We start from the raw sequence: 18,896 nt of genomic DNA, 5'->3' as shown, positions 1-18,896 counted from the left end.
TGCTTACTAGGTATTGTTTTAATAGGAGTTTACATTGAACAAAAGTCTCCTGGTTAATAACCACATCTAGATTGCAGCCTTAAAATGAAGTATTTTCCTGGTTGTAATCTCATTCGATTTTGGAGTTGTACAGGGTTTCACATTGTGGTCTGAGCTCAGAAAATATGTAACAGTGAGTTTACAGATTTTCCCTAAAATTATCTTTGAGTTGGTTTTAGTGAAGTGTGTTGATGGGTCAGACAATATGTGGGTATATTGTGTAATTAATTTATAATTCTGACATAGTGGGGTTTTCAGTTTTTGAGACAATTTTTGTGTGTTTCACAACATGTGTTTTAACTTTGTGCTTTTCTCTGTGTTAATAGGCATATGGTTGATGATATGCTAAGTGCAGATGATGTCAGTTGCAGTAGCTCCCAGGTCAGTGCAAAATCAGAAAAAAATATGGCTGATTTTGATGGTGAAGAATCTGGGTGTGAAGAGGAACTAGTTCAGATTAATTCACATGCAGAGCTAACATCTCATCTCCAACAACATCTTCCCAATTTAGCATCTATTTACCATGAACATCTTAGTCAAGGTAAGGTTTTGTAGTAAGTAAAATATTTACTTTCTTTAAAACAATTTATATTGATAAAAGGATTCAATATTTAATGTTATACTTGAATATTTTTGCCAAATCATACGTGTGTGGTTTGTTTTCTTTCCTAGGGAATGAAATTATTATGAATACTCCATCATGAATAAAAAGGCTACATTTCTATCAAGAGATACTTAGCTAGGAAAGGAAATACATAATATATAAAATTATAGTCTTGTATGTTAGAAAATAAATGGCTGTATTAAATTTTATATTTAGAAATCTAAGGAGCTAAAAGTAGGAAATTACACAGGGTCATATGTTGTATGGGTCCATTTATGTAAAATGTCTAGCATAGTCTTTAGTGAGTAGAAAGTAGATTAATGGTTGCCTTGGGCTAGGGAGGGTTGGGAGGATATAAGAGTAGAGGTAACTGCTACAGGGCAAGGTGTTCCATCCGGAGTGATGGAAATGTTCACAAAATGATGGTTCTAATCATTTCAAATCATTCTTTAAAAAGTAATAGGAAATGACCATACTTGGAAGAATGGAGGTTAGAGGAGGTTAAAGAATAATAGAAGAAAAAGGAGGAAAGGGAGACAAATTAAGAGGGAAAAATAGTATTAGAATTAGCAGTTTAAAGGTTCAACTTCCTGAAACTAATGGAACATTGTCAAGTACACTTCAAAAAAAATAAAGTGCTATATACACTTAAAAAATTAAAATAGGGGCACCTGATTAGTCAGTTAAGTATCTAACTTTGGCTGAGGTCATGATCTTGTGGTTTGTGAGTTTGAGCCCCACATCAGGCTCTGCGTTGACAACTCAGAGCCTGGAGCCTGCTTCGTCTCTTTCTGTCTCTCTCAAAAAAAATAAACATGAAAAAAATTTTTTAAAGTTAAAATAAAGGTCCAATCTCATGCTTTTTAAGGTACTATCAGCCCCTGCTAGCCTAGGAAATGGATTTTGGTGTACCAGTACAGACTGAGTAAACCTGATAGATAGGTTTATGTTAAAAAGCCATAATCAAATTTAGAGATATAACGTATGGACTTTGGCAACAGTTTAATTGATTTCAAATTACGTGTGCATGATGTAGATAAGGGTATCTTGACTTTTTTTTATTGTTGTGTTATTGTGGTTTTTTGAGAAATGAATAGATTAAGTAAGATTGAGGTCAGTTGAATTTGATACCATATTTACTAAATTTTCACCATTATTTTTATTCTATTTTTCTTTTACTCAGTATTGTACCTATTTTTTACTATATGAAGTTAGAAATTGAGCAGAATTATTATGTATATTAATGCTTTCTGAGTCTACCTTGTATAACTATTTAGTACTATGAAGAACTTTTCAACACAGTAACACAATTCAGTTTAAAAATAGGCAAAAAAAAAAGGTGGGGGGGGGGGTCCCTGGATGGCTCAGTCAGTTAAGTATCTGATTCATGATCTCAGCTCGGTCTTGCTCTCACAGTCATGAATTCAAGCCCCATGTTGGGCTCTGTACTAGGCGTGAAGCCTACCTTAAAAAAAAAAAAATGGGCAAAAGATTTGAATAGTTAAAAGAAGATACAGAAATGTGGTCAATAAATACATGAAACTGATGCTTAATATCTCCAGTTACCTGGGAAATGCAAAAAATTACTACCACAATGCAGTACTACTATATACCTACTGTAATGGGTAAAATTAAAGACTAACGATGTTAAATGACACTAACTTCTAGAGCAACTAGAACTCTCCGTTGCTGTTGAGGAGTATGAATTAATTCAGCTGATTTGGGACCTGTTACACCAGTTTCTTACAAAGTTGAACATGTATCTCTCCATATGACCCAGCAATTCCTATTCTGGTTTATTTACCCGAGAAATGAAAACATACGTACACAAAAAGATTGTACATTGAATGTTCATACCTGTTCCAGAATAATTTCAACTGGAATTAACTGGTATGTTAACAAAATATGGTATATTTACACAAAGTAATACTACTCATTAATAAGAAGGAAAGAACTAATACATGCAACATAATGGGTAAATATCAACATTCTAAGCAAATGAAATTAAAAGGGTGTACTGCATACTGAGTATCACTAAAAGCAGTTCTGGAATATTCAAAAGTACAGTAAAACCTTGGTTTGCAAGCATAATTCATTCCAGGAACATGCTTGTAATCCAGCTCGTATATCAAAGCAGATTTCAGGAACCATTGGCTCAGTTGTGATCATGTGACATTCGGTGCCGCATACTATTTGTGTTGCAAGTTAAAATCTATTAGAAATGTTTGCTCATCTTGTGGAACACATGCAGAACAAATTACAATCCAAGGTTTTATAAATTAGTTTATAATGATTGAAATCTTCTTAATGATTACCTAAGGTTTGGTGGTAGAGAATGATTGTAAGAGGTCACAAGGGAACATTTTGGGGTGATAGAAATGTTCTATATCTTGATTATGTGTTTACATTATACTTTAATAAAATTAAGCTAAAAAAGAAATATTAAAACCACCAAAAGGCAGGCCAAGGACTGGGAGAAATATTTGCAAATTATGTATCTCATAAAGGGCTTATATCCAGAATATGCAGGAACTTTTACAACTCAGTAGTAATTTAGCAAAGAGAGAAGATACACAAATGAATGATAGCACATGAAAAGATGCTAAAACATCATTAGTCATTAGGGAAATGCAAATTTTAAAAAATACTTGTTTATTTGAGGGACTCCTGGGTGGCTCAGTTGGTTAAGCATCCAACTCCTGATGTCAGCTCAAGTCATTGTCTCACAGTTTGTGAGTTTGAGCTTACACAGAGCACAAGTGAGTTTGAGCACAGAGTAGAGCCCCTTGTGTGACCAGATCCCCCAAATGGGAGATCATGATCAGAGCCAGAATCAAGAGGGACACTTAACTGACTGAACCACTTAGGCATCTCACCAAATGAAAATTTTTAAATCACAATGAGATTCTACTGCACACCTATTAGAATGGCTGAAATTAAAAAGAGTGACCCTGCTGATGTATTGTGGGGATGTAGAGGAACAGGAACTTGTACTCTAATAAACTATTGTTGGGAATGTAAAATGGCACAAACATTTTGGAAAACAGTTTGGCAATTCTTCATTTGTTAAATACACATTTATCTTGTGACTCACCAATTCCAGTTTACCGAGGAGAAAGGAAAGCATGTGTCCATATAGACTTGTTACACAGATGTTTATGGCAGCATCATTCATATTAGCCACAGCCTGGAATCTCTGAAATGTCTATTAACTGTTGAATATAACCAAAATGAAGTGTTTCCATGTAATAGAATATTATACTGTAATTAAAATGAATACTATATGTGCTTTGATATCGATGAACCTCAAAACATATTTTGGTAAGTGAACAAATTCAGATGTAAGGCTACACAAATTGTATGATTCCATTTACAAAAATTTCTAGAAAAGGCTAATTTATGTGGATGCAAAAATGGATTAGAGCTGAGGAATGTGATAGGAATTGTAATTAGGTATGAAGGAATATTTTAAGGTGGTGGAAGTGCTTTAAACATTAATGTTGATGGTTGTACAATTCTTGTTTCAATGAAATCAATGTATATGTACAATTAAATAGGGAAATTTCATGGTAAAGCTGTTCAAAAAAACAAGCATTTTTACTTATTAGAACTAGGGAAAATTTAGCTTGGCACACAAAGCCTAAATTATTATACTAGAATCTTTGCATTTAGTTGAATGTTGTAGGTAAATCATCTTTGGTACAACTTTTTAAATGGAGGGATATAAAACATTATACAGAAGGTAATTTAGAAGAATGTTTCTTAGCTATAAAATTATTCCAAGAAAATTATCTTTATGCTTAATTTGAGTTTCAAGCATTTATATATAGTTCACTTGACATGTGAAAAACAATCATAGTTACTAGAAATAATGAAGAGACTATGAGAAGAAAACTCTTCTTAAACTTTAGTCTTATCAATCTAAGCAACACTGCAGCTCACAAAGCAACTGTTGTGTTAATCTTGTATTGTTTTTATTTTGTGGTGTAAAAATAAATTGTTACACTTTACTTTGGATTTGTTAACATTACGAATGCTATAATTCACAATTTCAGTCAGTTGCATTCCTCTATAGTGTGTTATATTTCATCCCTTCAGGACCTGCAGTTCATAAACATCAATTCAACAGTAATGCTGTGACAGACATTAATTTGGATAACGTTTGCAAGAAAGGAAACACTTTGTTGTGGGATATAGTTCAAGATGATGATGCGGTAAGTTACTTGATAGAATGAAAAGACTACAAAATTACACCAAAATGCAAACAGGATAAACTAATTTATGTGTATACATTTTTTGCAGGTTAATCTTTCTGAAGGATTAATAAATGAAGCAGAGAAGCTTCTCTGTTCCTTAGTATGTTGGTTTACGGATAGACAGATTCGAATGAGATTCATTGAAGGTTGCCTTGAAAATTTAGGAAACAACAGGTAAATGGGAATTTAAAAAAATTTTATATAGTAGTCAAAGTTCCTTTTGTGTATTCTTTACTGACTATGGTATGTTGGATTCATAGCATTTAATGAAACATTACCAACCAAAATTTTTTTTTTTTAAGTAATTGTGGTTTTCTTATTAGGTTCGAAGATTTTTTACCTCATAGGGTTCTTTTTTTTTTTTTTTAATTAGACCTTCTTTTTCGGCACTTGTGACACCCTTGATTAGATATCCTGCAACAGAAACAAAGTAATAATAACAATACTTTCTTCTTGATTCTGGAAACATAGTGGTGACTGCTGTGTTTTCAAATTTCAGTTACATGTTCTTGAACTGTTTCATATATAAAACAACCTAAATAAGATAAATGAAGTTAAACTTAAGTGAAATGCAAACATTTTGATAATGGCATTGTTCTTCCATCTGGGTCGATCTTTTATGTCTTGACTTGTGTCATGCATAAAGAATTAGGCTGGTGGTTTTTTCTAGTTTGAATTCTGCCATGTACTTCTTACTTGGGCTAAGATGATTACCGCAACTTTTGATTTTCAGTTCTTTTTCATTGGTATAGTTTCAGGTTTCCTTTCTCTTACACTGCTTTGGTAATGCCATCTCTATTATAGGGCATTCACTTACTAATTGAATGTATTGTATTCTGTTCTGTTCATACAATGTTTTCAGCACACTCTGCCTAAGCCTGATATAAATATTTAATTTTACTGAATGCTTTAATAAGCTTTAAAGTTTAAATGCTATAAACTTTTTTTTTAAAACTCAGTTGAATTAGAAAAAGTATGTGTGACAGTTTCTGCTTTTTCTTTTAAACGGTTATATAGTTTGAACAGTTTCTTCATGCAGGTGTAAGAAACCACTTAATAAATAGACCTCTGTTAGCACATCAGTTACATCACTTGACATAAATTCTTTAAAAGGAATGCTTTTAATGGCTAGATTAATTTTTTTTAATTTATGTAGGTAGTATAGCAGTTAATTTTAAAATGTAAATTGTCTTTTAGACGTCTTTGTGAAACCAGTAAACAGTTTTTTTAAGTGGTTGTGACAGTTTATATTTCCCATATGTGCATCTGCATACCCTAAGACCCAGCAGTTCCACTGCTAATTCCAGCAGTTCCACTGCTAAGTATGTGCCTTACAGAAAGACATCCAGATGATTGCCAAAATGCACATTCAAGAATGTCCGGGGGCACCTGGGTGGCTCAGTTGGTTGAACGTCCGATTTCAGATCAGGTCATAATCTCACGGTTTGTGAGTTTGAGCCCCGCGTCGGGCTCTGTGCTGACAGCTCAGAGTCTGGAGCCTGCTTTGGATTCTGTGTGTGTCTCTCTCTCTGCTCCTCCCCTGCTCACACTCTGTCTCTCAAAAATAAATAAAGATTTAAAAAGTAAAAAGAAAAGAATGTTCATAGCTGGGGTGCTTGGAGTGGCTCAGTCTGTTAAGCGTCCAACTTTGGCTCAGTTCGTGATCTCACAGTATGTGAGTTCAAGCCCCACATCGGGCTCTTTGCTGTTAGTGCAGAGACCACTTTTGATCCTCTGTATCCCTCTGTCTCTGCCTCTCTCACCCCCCCCACCCCCCCCAAAAATAAATAAATAAACAAACAAACTTAAAAAGAAAGTTCATAGTAGCATTATTCAAAATAACTGAATAGTCTTTGTATAGCTATCCAAGTGTCAAAAAAGAATAGAAAGGAAAACTAAATGGTGGACTCTTTGTTGAATGACATTATAGCAGTAACATTGAATGAACTACAGCTGCATGGAATAGTATGGATGAACTTCACAGATACAATGTTGAGTGTAATAAGCCAGATATAAGAGACTGTATCACTGTTACTCTATTTATGTAAAGTTTAAAAACAGGAAAATGATTGTATTTAGTAGTCAGGATAATGGTTACTATTGGGTTATGTAGTGACTAGAACAGAGGCACAATGAAAGCCAGATGTATGTTGGTAATGATTTATTTCTTGATGAGGGTGCTCATCATACAGATATGTTCACCTCCTATTCTGAGTTATTAGGTATACACTTTTCCCATGTATACTTCAGTAAGACTGTGTGAAATATGAAACATCATGCAGCCTTTAAAGATTTTTTTTAAAAGATTATATCAATATAGAGGCATATAATTACAGGCTTGTCTGTTAAAAAAGATTGCAGGCAATATGTGAGACTATAAAATGGTTAATTTTGAGAAAATTGAGTACTTTTTTTCTTCCTTATGCTTTTTGATTTCTTATTTTTCCAGTCATCACACCTTTAAAAGTAGGAAAACTTAAAAGGGACAGAAGGAAAAATAAGTGTGTAAAACGGAAAATAGTCAATCTGGATTTTTTATTAAGCTTTAATTTGTCCACTCCCAGATTAGTTGAAATTAAAGCATTTTTCCTTTGTTCAGTTCCTGTATCCTGATACAGTTACTTAATTAATGCTTTATTGAGTATGTTGTAAACATGATTACTGTGTTGCATTTAATTTTGCCCTCAAACTTGACTCTTCAGATGGTTGCTGTATCATGCTAGTTTTGTAGTGAACGACAGTCATATGTGATAATATTTAGAGCATAATGGCATTTTTTAGCATAGGAAATACACACCACATCCAGTGTATACCAGTTAAACTTACCAACATTATTATGCAAGTTGAAAAATTTTTGTACATCATTGGTCTGGGTTTCTTGATAAACCAGTGGTTTTCAGTGGGAGTGATTCCCCCCCCACCCCCTGGCAATATCAACCAAGATATTTTTTGGTCGTTAACACTAATGAATGGTATTGGATGTATTACTACAGGCCAGGGACACTGCTAAATATCCATCAATGCAGAGAACAGCCTCTCCACAACAAAAGGATTACCTGGTCCAAAATAGTCAGTAGTGGCATCTGAATTATAGAAACCCTAAAGAATATAAGAATTCTTTTTCAAATCTAGCCCCTGGGTTTACCATCAGAAAGGAGTGTTGCATAAGGATGCTAATATTAATGGTAAAGCTCTTCCTTATGATGAAACAAATGGGCCACTGCAACCTTATTTATCATTTTCTTGACATTTGACAAAAGAACACAGAAGTCTACTTCTTGGTGATGTCAGTTTTTTATGTACTTAAGGAAGCTTTATCTTTTTATTTTCTCTGTACTAACTTTTTTTTTTTTTCTTCAACGTTTATTTATTTTTGGGACAGAGAGAGACAGAGCATGAACGGGGGAGGGGCAGAGAGAAAGGGAGACACAGAATCGGAAACAGGCTCCAGGCTCTGAGCCATCAGCCCAGAGCCCGACGCGGGGCTCGAACTCCCGGACTGCGAGATCGTGACCTGGCTGACGTCAGATGCTTAATCGACTGCGCCACCCAGGCGCCCCTGTACTAACTTTTATATTTTCTTTGCAGTTCCTTCATGGTTTATAGACCTATCAGCATTGTTTGTTTTTCCTTTTCTGTGGTCATATTCCAATTTATTTGATAAAATGAATCTAGTTTTTGGGGCACCTGGGTGGCTTTGTTGGTTCATTGTCTGACTCTTGATTTTGGCTCAGGTCGTGATCTTGTCGTTTGTGGGATTGAGCCTTGCATTGGGCCCTGCACTGACATCATGGAGCCTACTTGGGATTCTTGCTTGTCCCATGTGTGCACTCGCTCGCTCTCTCAACTATAAAACATTAAATAAACATTAAAAAAATAAACTTAGCTTTTTTTTTGAACAGTAATATGGGCCTATTCTCAGGAAGCATAGAGATCTGAAAAAGAAAATTAAAGCCTTCTATAAATCGTCCATAATTCTACCATTTATACGGAACCGTTGTAAACACTTTTTTTAAATGCCTTGCCTAGTCTCTGATATGCAGCATGTGTGTGCTTTGTGCACATTTAGCCTCAGGCAGATTGTTTTATAAGACACAGAAGAACATTTCAAGAGTGCAGGAAGTTAAAAGTTACAGAAACACACAGTAGACTGCTTTGCAGAATGTTTTCATAAAGTGAGAGCGTGAGGCAGATGGTAGCTCCCACAATGAAAAGTCCATTTCTTTTCAGGCTTGTCTCCAAGGCTGGGTGAGATAAGACTGCTGTCCATTGAGTAGGATGGATTTAGGGGTTGGGTTGTAATCAGCCCCTTTGGTTTTTTATGTTTATTAGAAGGCATTTCCTGTACCTAGGCACCCCCTGAAGATTTGTGTCCTCCCAAGAATTGAATTGAGACTGGAATTCTGTCTCCTGTGCTATTCTTGATCCTGTGTATGTGCTTTACCACATATGCTCAAAACTTTTGCCTTTGTGTACAAAAGATGTCTTTAGTAAAGTGATCATGTGTCAGGGGCCCTGTTTATATAAATAAAGGTTTGTAGGGGCGCCTGGGTGGCTCAGTCGGTTAAGCGTCCGACTTCAGCTCAGGTCACAGTTTCATAGTCTGTGAGTTCGAGCCCCACGTCAGGCTCTGTGCTGACAGCTCAGAGCCTGGAGCCTGCTTCGGATTCTGTGTCTCCCTCCCTCTCTGCCCCTCCGCCGTTCATGCTCTGTCTCTCTCTGTCTCAAAAATAAATAAAAACATTTAAAAATAAATAAATAAATAAAGGTTTGTATAATTAACAAATGGATGGTACTATATACTACTTTTGTTTTCTCCTCTATAAAGACTATATTCCATATAGCATTTCATGTCAACTTTTGGTATATACTATAATTTATAATGACTGAAAAAGAATTTTGAGAATGCATCAGTCTTTTTTTTTTTTTTTTAACGTTTTATTTATTTTTGAGACAGAGAGAGACAGAGCATGAACGGGGGAGGGGCAGAGAGAGAGGGAGACACAGAATCTGAAACAGGCTCCAGGCTCTGAGCCGTGAGCCCAGAGCCCGACGCGGGGCTCGAACTCACGGACCGTGAGATCGTGACCTGAGCCGAAGTCGGCCGCCCAACCGACTGAGCCACCCAGGCGCCCCTAGAATGCATCAGTCTTAAAACATGTAGTCCAGGATTAGGAAAAAATCATTCAAACATAACTTTGTGAATAACATCAGCAAACGTGTTCATTCTGCTAAGGCAACATAATATTTTATTGGTGGTAATTACAGGAATATCATACTGTTACCTAGTAATAAGCTTCTGGTAACAGCAGTAACTCTTGGATTGAAGCAAAGAGCTAGGGCATTTTAGGGTAAAACATCTTTTATTAAGTCTAAAATTAGTATCTTGTCACTCTGGATCGTTGAACCATTTTATCCTTAAACACATTGTTGCTTATGATTGTGTTTTGGTATTTGAAATTTTCACCCTTAGAAGAAATTGTGAAATGTAGGTTTAAATATAACAGTCCTTTTTTTTATGTTGAGTTTTGTAAGCATATCACCAGTCAAAACTGGGCAAAAAAGTTGATAAGTCAGTTTAACATGTAGTTGTTACAGGAAAAAATCTACAGTATAATTTTAATTGGAACAGGTTGGTGTATATCTTGTGACTTTTAACATTGAAATATAAATTATTATTATCACCAAATTATCTTCCCTGATTTTGTAGCTATGTTAATAATTTACAGTCTGTAATCACTTTATATATTTTTTTCCTTTTAAATTTAGCAGTTTAAATAAAAAGTATTATTTTGGGATCATTTAGATCATTTGATCCAGATTCGGTCATTTCTTAGAAACTATTAATAGTGCTTTAAATGTGTGTATTTTATGTTCTTAGGAAATTAAAAAAATTTTTTTCAATGTTTATCTTTGAGAGAGACAGCGTGAGTGAGGGAGGGGTAAAGAAAGAGGGAGACCAAGAATTCACAGCAGGCTCCAGCCTCCGAACTGTCAGCACAAGAGCCCAATGCAAGCCACAAGATCATGACCTGAGTGAAAGTCACACACTCCACTGACTGAGTCACCCAGGCACCCTGATCAACTTTTAAAGAAATGTTTTAGTCCTATAAAATGTAATCTCTCCCTGATAACTCACAGTTTGTAAATTGTCCTATTTTTCTGCATTCCTATTTTTGGTTATTCAGTTATATGAACCATACCATTATCCACTCATCTAAACCAGTATCCACTCAACCCCTGGCTCCCTATGCATTATTGTCAGGCAACATTACATTTCATGAAATGAAAACATGTTTATTGTAGAAAATTTGGAAAGTAAATTTAAACAGTCTAAACCTTTAACACCATTGACTGCAAGAAATAATAAGATTTTCAGAAAATATATACCTATTGCACACTATAAGACTTGTCAATGTCTTCTTAAAGTAAGATATATCTCTTTCTAGATTTTGTTTCTTTGTATTTTAAAACCATTGTTAAAATCACTGGGCAGACAATTTTGAAATTTGCTTTTGTGATTTTAGATGAAAATTTTGTAGCTATGTTAATAATTTTCAGTCTGTAATCAGACTGAAATTTTTTTTTCTTTGTGATATCTCTTACTGATTTTATGCTTATAAAACCTCAGGTCAAGTTAATATGTATCTTTTCATTCTATTTTTTTATATCTTAGTGTTTCTAAAATTTTGTCAAGAGCTTTTAGATAAAAAATCTAAAATTGATTGCTCCTGATTCTCCATAGTCCATTTTTCCAATTATCATTATTGTGCAACTTGTTGAAAAATATTTAAAAGTTTAATGTTAAAAAACACACTTAAATATTTAAATGTTTGTAAATATTTAAAGAATATTTACTTGACACTTAGTGGATATTACTCACTTACTGTCTCCATGACTCAATTATGTATTCCTTAATCTGTACCAGTGTGGTTTTGATCCTTTAACATTCTATTAATATGCTGTTTCTTTCGTCATCTGTTGGTATTTTTTTTCTGTCCTCATCCTTCATGACTGTATTAGTATTTTACACTTGCTCTTCCTCCTTCCTTGAAAATCTTGCCTTTAAGTTCTTTGCTAGATCATTATTTTAGATAATCTATATTCATTGTGCACCATACGCAGGGTTTTTAAATGAATAAGACAGTCATTGCTCTCATCAAGCACATAGTAGTGGTAGACACATTAAATAAGGGATTATTCATTAGGTGATGATGAATGAAAGAAAATTGGGAAGGAATAAAGAGGTTTCCTTGGGCAGTGGAAGAGTGTTCAGGGTTCATCCTCTGTTGACAGTTGAGGAAACTTGAATAAAGCCAGGGAAGGAGTTCTGCACTAGGGATAATAAAGAGGAAAATTGGAAGGAAATTCCGTTAGACTGATAAGAGAAATGGGTCAGATCACACACGGCTTTGTACTCCCAATGTAATGCAAAAAGATAATGCATTTCTCCAATTTTGGGTTTTATTCAGAAACAAGAAGTGTTTGGGGTATCTGGCTGGCTCTGTTGGTAGAGCCAGAGTTGTGATCCAGGTTGTGAGTCGTAGAGCCAGGTTGTGAGTTCAAGCCCCATGTTGGTTCATGGAGCCTACTTAAAACAAAAACTAATTTGAAAAAAAAAAAAATAAAGAAACAGGAAGTTTTCTTTTCTAATTTCTCCTCCTTGGTATTTACCATGTTTCTCTTCAATTCTGAAGTGCAGCCCTACACTCTGATTTTCTTGGTACTCTTCTCAAAAAGAGTAGGCATTTTGGGGAACTTAACTTATATGGCATACTTTGCTCTTTTTAAAATTTTTTTCATGAAGTAAGATAAGCCTTAAAAAAAATTCACTATATCATTGGAGTTTGTCCTGCTTCTTTTAAGGCTCATGCAGCCGACCTCCTTGCCTATTGAGACTTCTGGGATGTGTGCATCTCTGTCTTCCCTGTACCCCTTTCTTTCAGAAGATAAACACTCTCAGATCTATCTACTTAAAGTTGTAGAGCAATTTCATAATCCGTTTTTTGCTCCTTCATACTTGAGGTATATGGTTTGTTTCCATTGTTAACATGGCTCATAATGGAGTGATTTTCAACTTGGGTGCAGATCATACTAAGTGAGAATTAAGGAGAAAAGGATAATTTGCATAGTTTAAAAAATGTTCTCTATATTATTGCTGCTCAGAATGTGGTTCACAAACCAGTTTGAGTGTCACTTGGGAGGTTAGAAATGCAGAATTTCCGGGGCGCCTAGGTGACTCAGTCAGCTAAGCGTCCGACTTTGGCTCAGGTCATGATCTCACGGTTATTGGGTTCGATCCCCACATCAGGCTGTGCTGACAGCTCAAGCCTGGAGCCTGCTTTGGATTATCTGTCTCCTTCTTTCTCTGCCCCTCCCTGACTTGTGCTCTGTCTCTCAAAAATAAATAAATGTAACAAAAAAGTAAAAATAAATTTTAAAAAAAGGAAATGCAGAATTTCTTACCTCAGACCTGCCAATCAGAATTTGCATTTTAACAAAATTCCAGGTGAATCAGCGCACATTAAATTTTGAGAAGCCCTGTTCTAGGTAACTTACTTACGCTGCTTGTCCCTATTTTCCTTGATTAAGTTCTCACAAGTACCCATGACTTCTTAATTTTTTTTTGTCGTTGTTGTTCATGAAAGTATTCTTTGTTTTTAAATGCTCTTCATTTGTTTTTCTGCTCAGGTATTTATAGTGTATTTTACTTTATTTTAGATTGGGATTTTAAAATGGGTTTCTTGCCCTACTGTATAAAATAAATTTAAACTTTAAGGAAAAATTTTTCAATGTTATATAAGAAATATAGTTATAATGTAAAGTTCATTAAAGTCCTTTTGTATTTAAGATTTTTAATAGCTGAATTTCTGTAAAAAGCTAGAATTAGCAATAGTATCTAAAATTGTTTTACTCTATAAATACCTGTTTTTGCTGTTTCAGATCAGTAGTAATTTCACTTCGTCTTCTTCCAAAGTTGTTTGGTACTTTTCAGCAGTTTGGAAGCAGTTATGATACACATTGGATTACAATGTAAGTAAATAAAAGAAACAAAAGTATTCATTTAAAATTTGTTTGATTATCATAGTCATAAAAGTCCCATGGATATTTTATTACTATCAGGAAGAAAATCTGTCTTTTGTTTTCTTTGTAGTTTAAGAAAAATCATGTAGCAAGTAATGCTCTAATTTTAGGGTGAAGTTTTGTAGTATATCTGCCAAAGTAAAGGACTCCTGAAACAAGAGACACACTAAAATAAACAACATAGGGTGCCTTTTATTTTTCTCATTACTAGGAATTGATTATAGACATTACATCATGTTAGGGATAATTTCGACACCACCCTGTTACTCTTTCACATTTCCAGAGAATTTAGGATTAATGAATGTTAAAGAATGTTTTCAAGGGTAAGTAGTTTGATGTGAAATTAATCCAAGCTTTGGTAATATTCTTGAGAAAGTTGGCTAACAGGAATTTCACTAATCTGTAAGAATGTGTTTATTTGCTTTATTCAAAATAGACTTTTGGAGAGATTTCAGGGACATTTAGATTTTAGGAAAAATCTATTGAGGGATTCATTTTTGAGGTCAAATAAGATAACTTTTTACCTAATTCCTTCTCACATCCAAGATTAGCTGTTAACAGCACTTGTTTGCTTTCAAAGTGAGTATCATTTAGAAAAATTCTTAAGACTTCATGGTAGTTCTAAATAGGATGAAGCCCTCAAAGCCCTTGCTGTTTTTTGCTCTTTTAAATGAGATCTATTTAACCTGAACCTCTATTAAAAAAAAAAAAAAATCCTCTGCTTTTAGTTAATATTATAGTATGACTCTAGTGACAATTTAATTTGTAAGTGTAGGGAAGGTCTTTCAAATATTATATGACTCTAGTGACAATTATAGTATGACTCTAGTGACAATTTAATTTGTAAGTGTATGGAAGGTCTTTCAAATACTTAACAGAGGCATAGGGAAAAGCATTTAGCATACTTTAAGTATAAGAAGAATGTGAATCTAGTTTCATTGACTCTTCAAATAGTTTTTAAATGGTTGAATGATAGAATTCTGATGTATTAAAAGGGATTTTACTTGTAGCTAACCTGGGTAAGTTGGTGACATATTTGAGATGTCATTTGAGGAGATTTATATTAAGGAATAACAAAGAATTACATCTTATAGAAGTGGGAAACTTTGTATGGTCAGTTACTTAACAGGTACCTGAACCTAAGTGTATAGAGTTAACCTTTTAGCTTAGTCCTTAAATTAAATGTAAATAAGCTCAGTTGATGGCATTTCACAGGGTTTCCCTCCTGAAGACTGGATCCTACATCTTCAGTGGGTCCCTTAAAAGAACTCTGAGCTCCTGGGGTTAGTTGGCAGCAATAATAACAAAAAAAAATCCTGTGAATTTATGTGCAGCAGCACTCAACATTTGGTATATATTATCTCTTAAATTCTTATGGCCCATATTTTACAATTGGAAATTGTTATTCCTTATCCACTTAGTAAATCTTCGGGTAACCAGCAAACAGACTTCAAAAGCTTAGGTTACTTGCCTAAAGCCATGCTCAAGTGTATTGGAACTGGTTTCAAACCTGAGGCTTACTGGATGTTTTCTGTGTTAACTTCACCTTCATCAAGGGATTGTAAAGGCGAGAGTAACTTATTTTGAAAAGAGGGCTGTGGCAAAAATATGTAAATTTTATCAGAAGTTTTGGAATTTTAATACTTCCGTACATTTTAGCAGATACATTGGTAGTATTATGTGAAATACATTCTGTTAGTTATGGATGCTGTGGACCCTGGGATCTGTGATTGTATTTATCACTTTTCTTTTTTTATTCTAGTGTTTGTAGGTTATTTTGGAGTTTAATACCTGTTTGTTTTTTTTTTTTTAACAAATACTCCACAATAACAAAAAGAAAAATCAAGTGACTTAGTAAGGTTATGTTGTATGTGTACTCTGTGCCAGGCATTCTGCTAAATTCTAAATAATGACCAAGGCACATAGTCCATTCTTGTATGGACTGAATCCTACTATTTTTTAATATTAACTCACATTAGTCATTTATAATTAACACTTGTCAGACATTTTATCCTCTTCATAGAGATTGAATATTTTGAGATTAAAAAACAATAATGACATTTTAAATTCATAAAAATTAAGACCTATTGCTTTGTATCTTTCACAGTTTAAATATAAATAGAACCTGTAAATTTTTGGTAATTAGAAGAATTTTTAGATCTGTATTTTTTTCTTTTCCTAGAATAGATTTATTCTCTTCCCCTATGCCTTTAAAATTACTTTTGCTTTCATTTGGGACAGGTGGGCAGAAAAAGAACTGAACATGATGAAGCTTTTCTTTGATAATTTGGTATACTATATTCAAGCTGTAAGAGAAGGAAGACAAAAACATGCGCTGTAAGTATTTAACTAGGTTAGTTATGTTTAAATACTGATTGTCTTTTCTCTGAAAGATAATGTCCCAGTACTTTTATTCCTTTTCTTTCATATAGTAAATAAATGTGATGAAAATTTTAGTTGTAAAAATTTTAAGAGAAAGAAAGGCTCTTTTTTGTTTTAGTTGGAGAATTTTATAACGTTATTTTTATAATTTTTACCCTTAGGGACGTGTAGGTTGTATAACTTTTGGGGGTTGATTAACCTTCACTGTTTAGTTCTGTTCAAAGTCATTGTTTTCAGGAATTAAAAATTAACTCCCCGCCCCCCTCCCCCGCCATCAGCAATATCCTTGTGTTACTATATTAGGGCATTGATGCTGAAATTTTAAAATATTTCATCATTATGTGACTTTGGATAAGAATTGGTAGAAATGGTTCAGTGGTATAATGGTATTTAAAGCTTCTTACAGGGACATGTCTGCCAAGAAGGAAACGTAAAATTCAGAAGGTTTCTGCTTATTAGTCAATTGGTGGAGATTGATGGCTAAGTTGAGAAAACCAGTTTAATGTCAATATCAGCTAGCCTTAGTATTTATTGAGAAAATATTGATGTAGAAGACTTCCACATAGATGAAAACTGAGCAGACTGTTCAGAAAAGTCATTCACCTTTAAGGCATACTTACTGACCTCCAAAATTGAATTATTTTTCCCCATAAATCCATTCTGTCTCCAGATTTTACTATGTCCTTCAGAGTCCCACCATCCTCTCAGTCACCTGACACTTGGAGACTTTGGGGCCTTTTTTGTTGTTGTTCGTGTTGCTCTGTCATTTCCAAACATGAGAGATGATGATGATAAAAATAGCAGTGTTCATTGATGTTTACTATGTACCAGATACCATTTAAGTATTAACTTCACGATATGCAACAACTCATTTGAGGTAGGCAGACTGAGAACATTTAAGCTATGAGATGATAAGTAACTTGCCCAAGGTCACACATTTTATAAATAGTGGCACCAAGGTTATAATTCATTTTATAAATACATTTTATAAATACTGGAATAGTCTGCTTTCTCTAATATTCTTGAGTTCTGCATTATAACTGTCATCATTGTCTAGTTATCTTAGTGCTAAAATATATCCCATGTCTTTTCACAAGTTGACATTCCCACAGACACTGTTCCAGGCCTATTTTCCAACCTCTGGATCAGGCTTCTTGCCTCATTCTCCCCTATGCTCATTAATTCCTTATCCTTTTTTTATTAGGAATGTAATACAGTACTGGAAGAAAGTACCTGGGCTTGACATTATTTTGATTAGTTCCCTCCCTAATAGACTCTAATTATTTACCAAATGAGTTTTTTTAAGAATTAAATGAAATAATTTAGTAAGTTGCACCTGGCACATAGGTATCTATAAAGTATAGTTACCTGACTAAAACAAACTATGGTATAAAACAGACAACAAACTTGCCCTTTACCCTCATCTAGATTCTTCACCGTATAAAAAATAAATTTCCAGTTTCTTCAGCCTAGTATTTTTGGCACTCTAAAATCTAAACTCAGCCAATGTTTCTTGTTTTATTACTCAGTGATTTTTTTTTTTTAGACATCCTATTCTATAAGCCTGTCATTATTTCTGAAATACCTCCTTAAATTTATTCTATAGCTTTGTTTACAAAGTTATCTCTACACAAGATGCATGTCTTTAAGTGCTATTAAAATTCTAAGTGTTCTTCATAGTCTGTATCTTCCTTTTAATTCTTCTTGAAGTAGAGGTTGAAGATAATCATGGTTTCCTGAATCTGAGCATCTCCATAGATCTGTAAAAACCACAACAACAACAAGAAGCAGAAATAAAACCACACATGACCCACATCTTGAGCATCTTTAGGAGACAGAATTCAAGTTACTTGTTACTAAGTTACAAAAGAACTTTCACCACAGCTATAAGCCTGTGGGCTTGAAGAGCAGGGATGGGAGGCTTAAGAAAGGCGTGTGGAAGACAAGACATAGGTGAATCATCCTCAGAAAGAGAAGGTCCAACATTAAGTGCCAAAAAATAAACACAGGTCTAAGTCTTGATAGTTCATAGCATTGTGTACAGGGAAGTTGCTCAGTTTGTTAGTGGAATGATAGGTAGATCATCATATAAGCATTGCTTTTGTGGTGAAAAAGGTAAATAGTGGAGTGGTGCTCTCTGGAGATGAGTTTTATACTTAGGGTACACAGTATCCTTCCAATCCTCCAGTCTGCCTTGTTGCCTGACATCTTAAGGAGAATAAAACCATAGAGAGATGTTGTCTGGCCTGTTTTGATAGAACTCCCTGGTTCCATCAGGCTGTAGAACAGAGTTGTACATTTGCTACCCTTTGTTAAAGCATACTGATCTCTTGAGTTTGTGGCCCATTATTTTCTAATTGTTCAGTAGGAATTTTAGTAGGCAAGTTCTAAGATGGTCGCCTAGGAAGAAAAGATTCTTGTGGTATGAAAGCTTTCCCAAATAGACATGTTACATATTTCTCAAATCCAGTGGCCTCTCGAGAAAATCTATCTGCATCAATATTGAGGCTACAATTTTTTTTTTTTAAGGT

At 34.3% G+C, this 18,896-nt stretch overlaps 1 protein-coding gene across 5 annotated transcripts in view; it reads left to right on the top strand.

Annotated features, from left to right (window-relative positions):
- Positions 1-18,896, top strand: part of USP34 (ubiquitin specific peptidase 34) — a 248,246-nt gene that overhangs the window by 112,860 nt on the left and 116,490 nt on the right. For all 5 annotated transcript variants that reach the window (XR_008289340.1, XM_053200642.1, XM_027072388.2 and 2 more), the window contains 5 exons: positions 366-580; positions 4,742-4,857; positions 4,946-5,073; positions 13,843-13,932; positions 16,225-16,320. Coding sequence is in view for 4 of the 5 variants with exons in the window: in XM_053200642.1 (XP_053056617.1) it covers positions 366-580; positions 4,742-4,857; positions 4,946-5,073; positions 13,843-13,932; positions 16,225-16,320 (645 nt within the window). In the remaining variant the exon portion in view is untranslated. The remainder of the gene's footprint in view (positions 1-365; positions 581-4,741; positions 4,858-4,945; positions 5,074-13,842; positions 13,933-16,224; positions 16,321-18,896) is intronic.

This window comes from Acinonyx jubatus, chromosome A3 (assembly GCF_027475565.1).
Source record: "Acinonyx jubatus isolate Ajub_Pintada_27869175 chromosome A3, VMU_Ajub_asm_v1.0, whole genome shotgun sequence".
NCBI classification, from domain to species: Eukaryota; Metazoa; Chordata; class Mammalia; order Carnivora; family Felidae; genus Acinonyx; species Acinonyx jubatus.
This window is presented reverse-complemented; position numbering and strand designations above follow the sequence as displayed.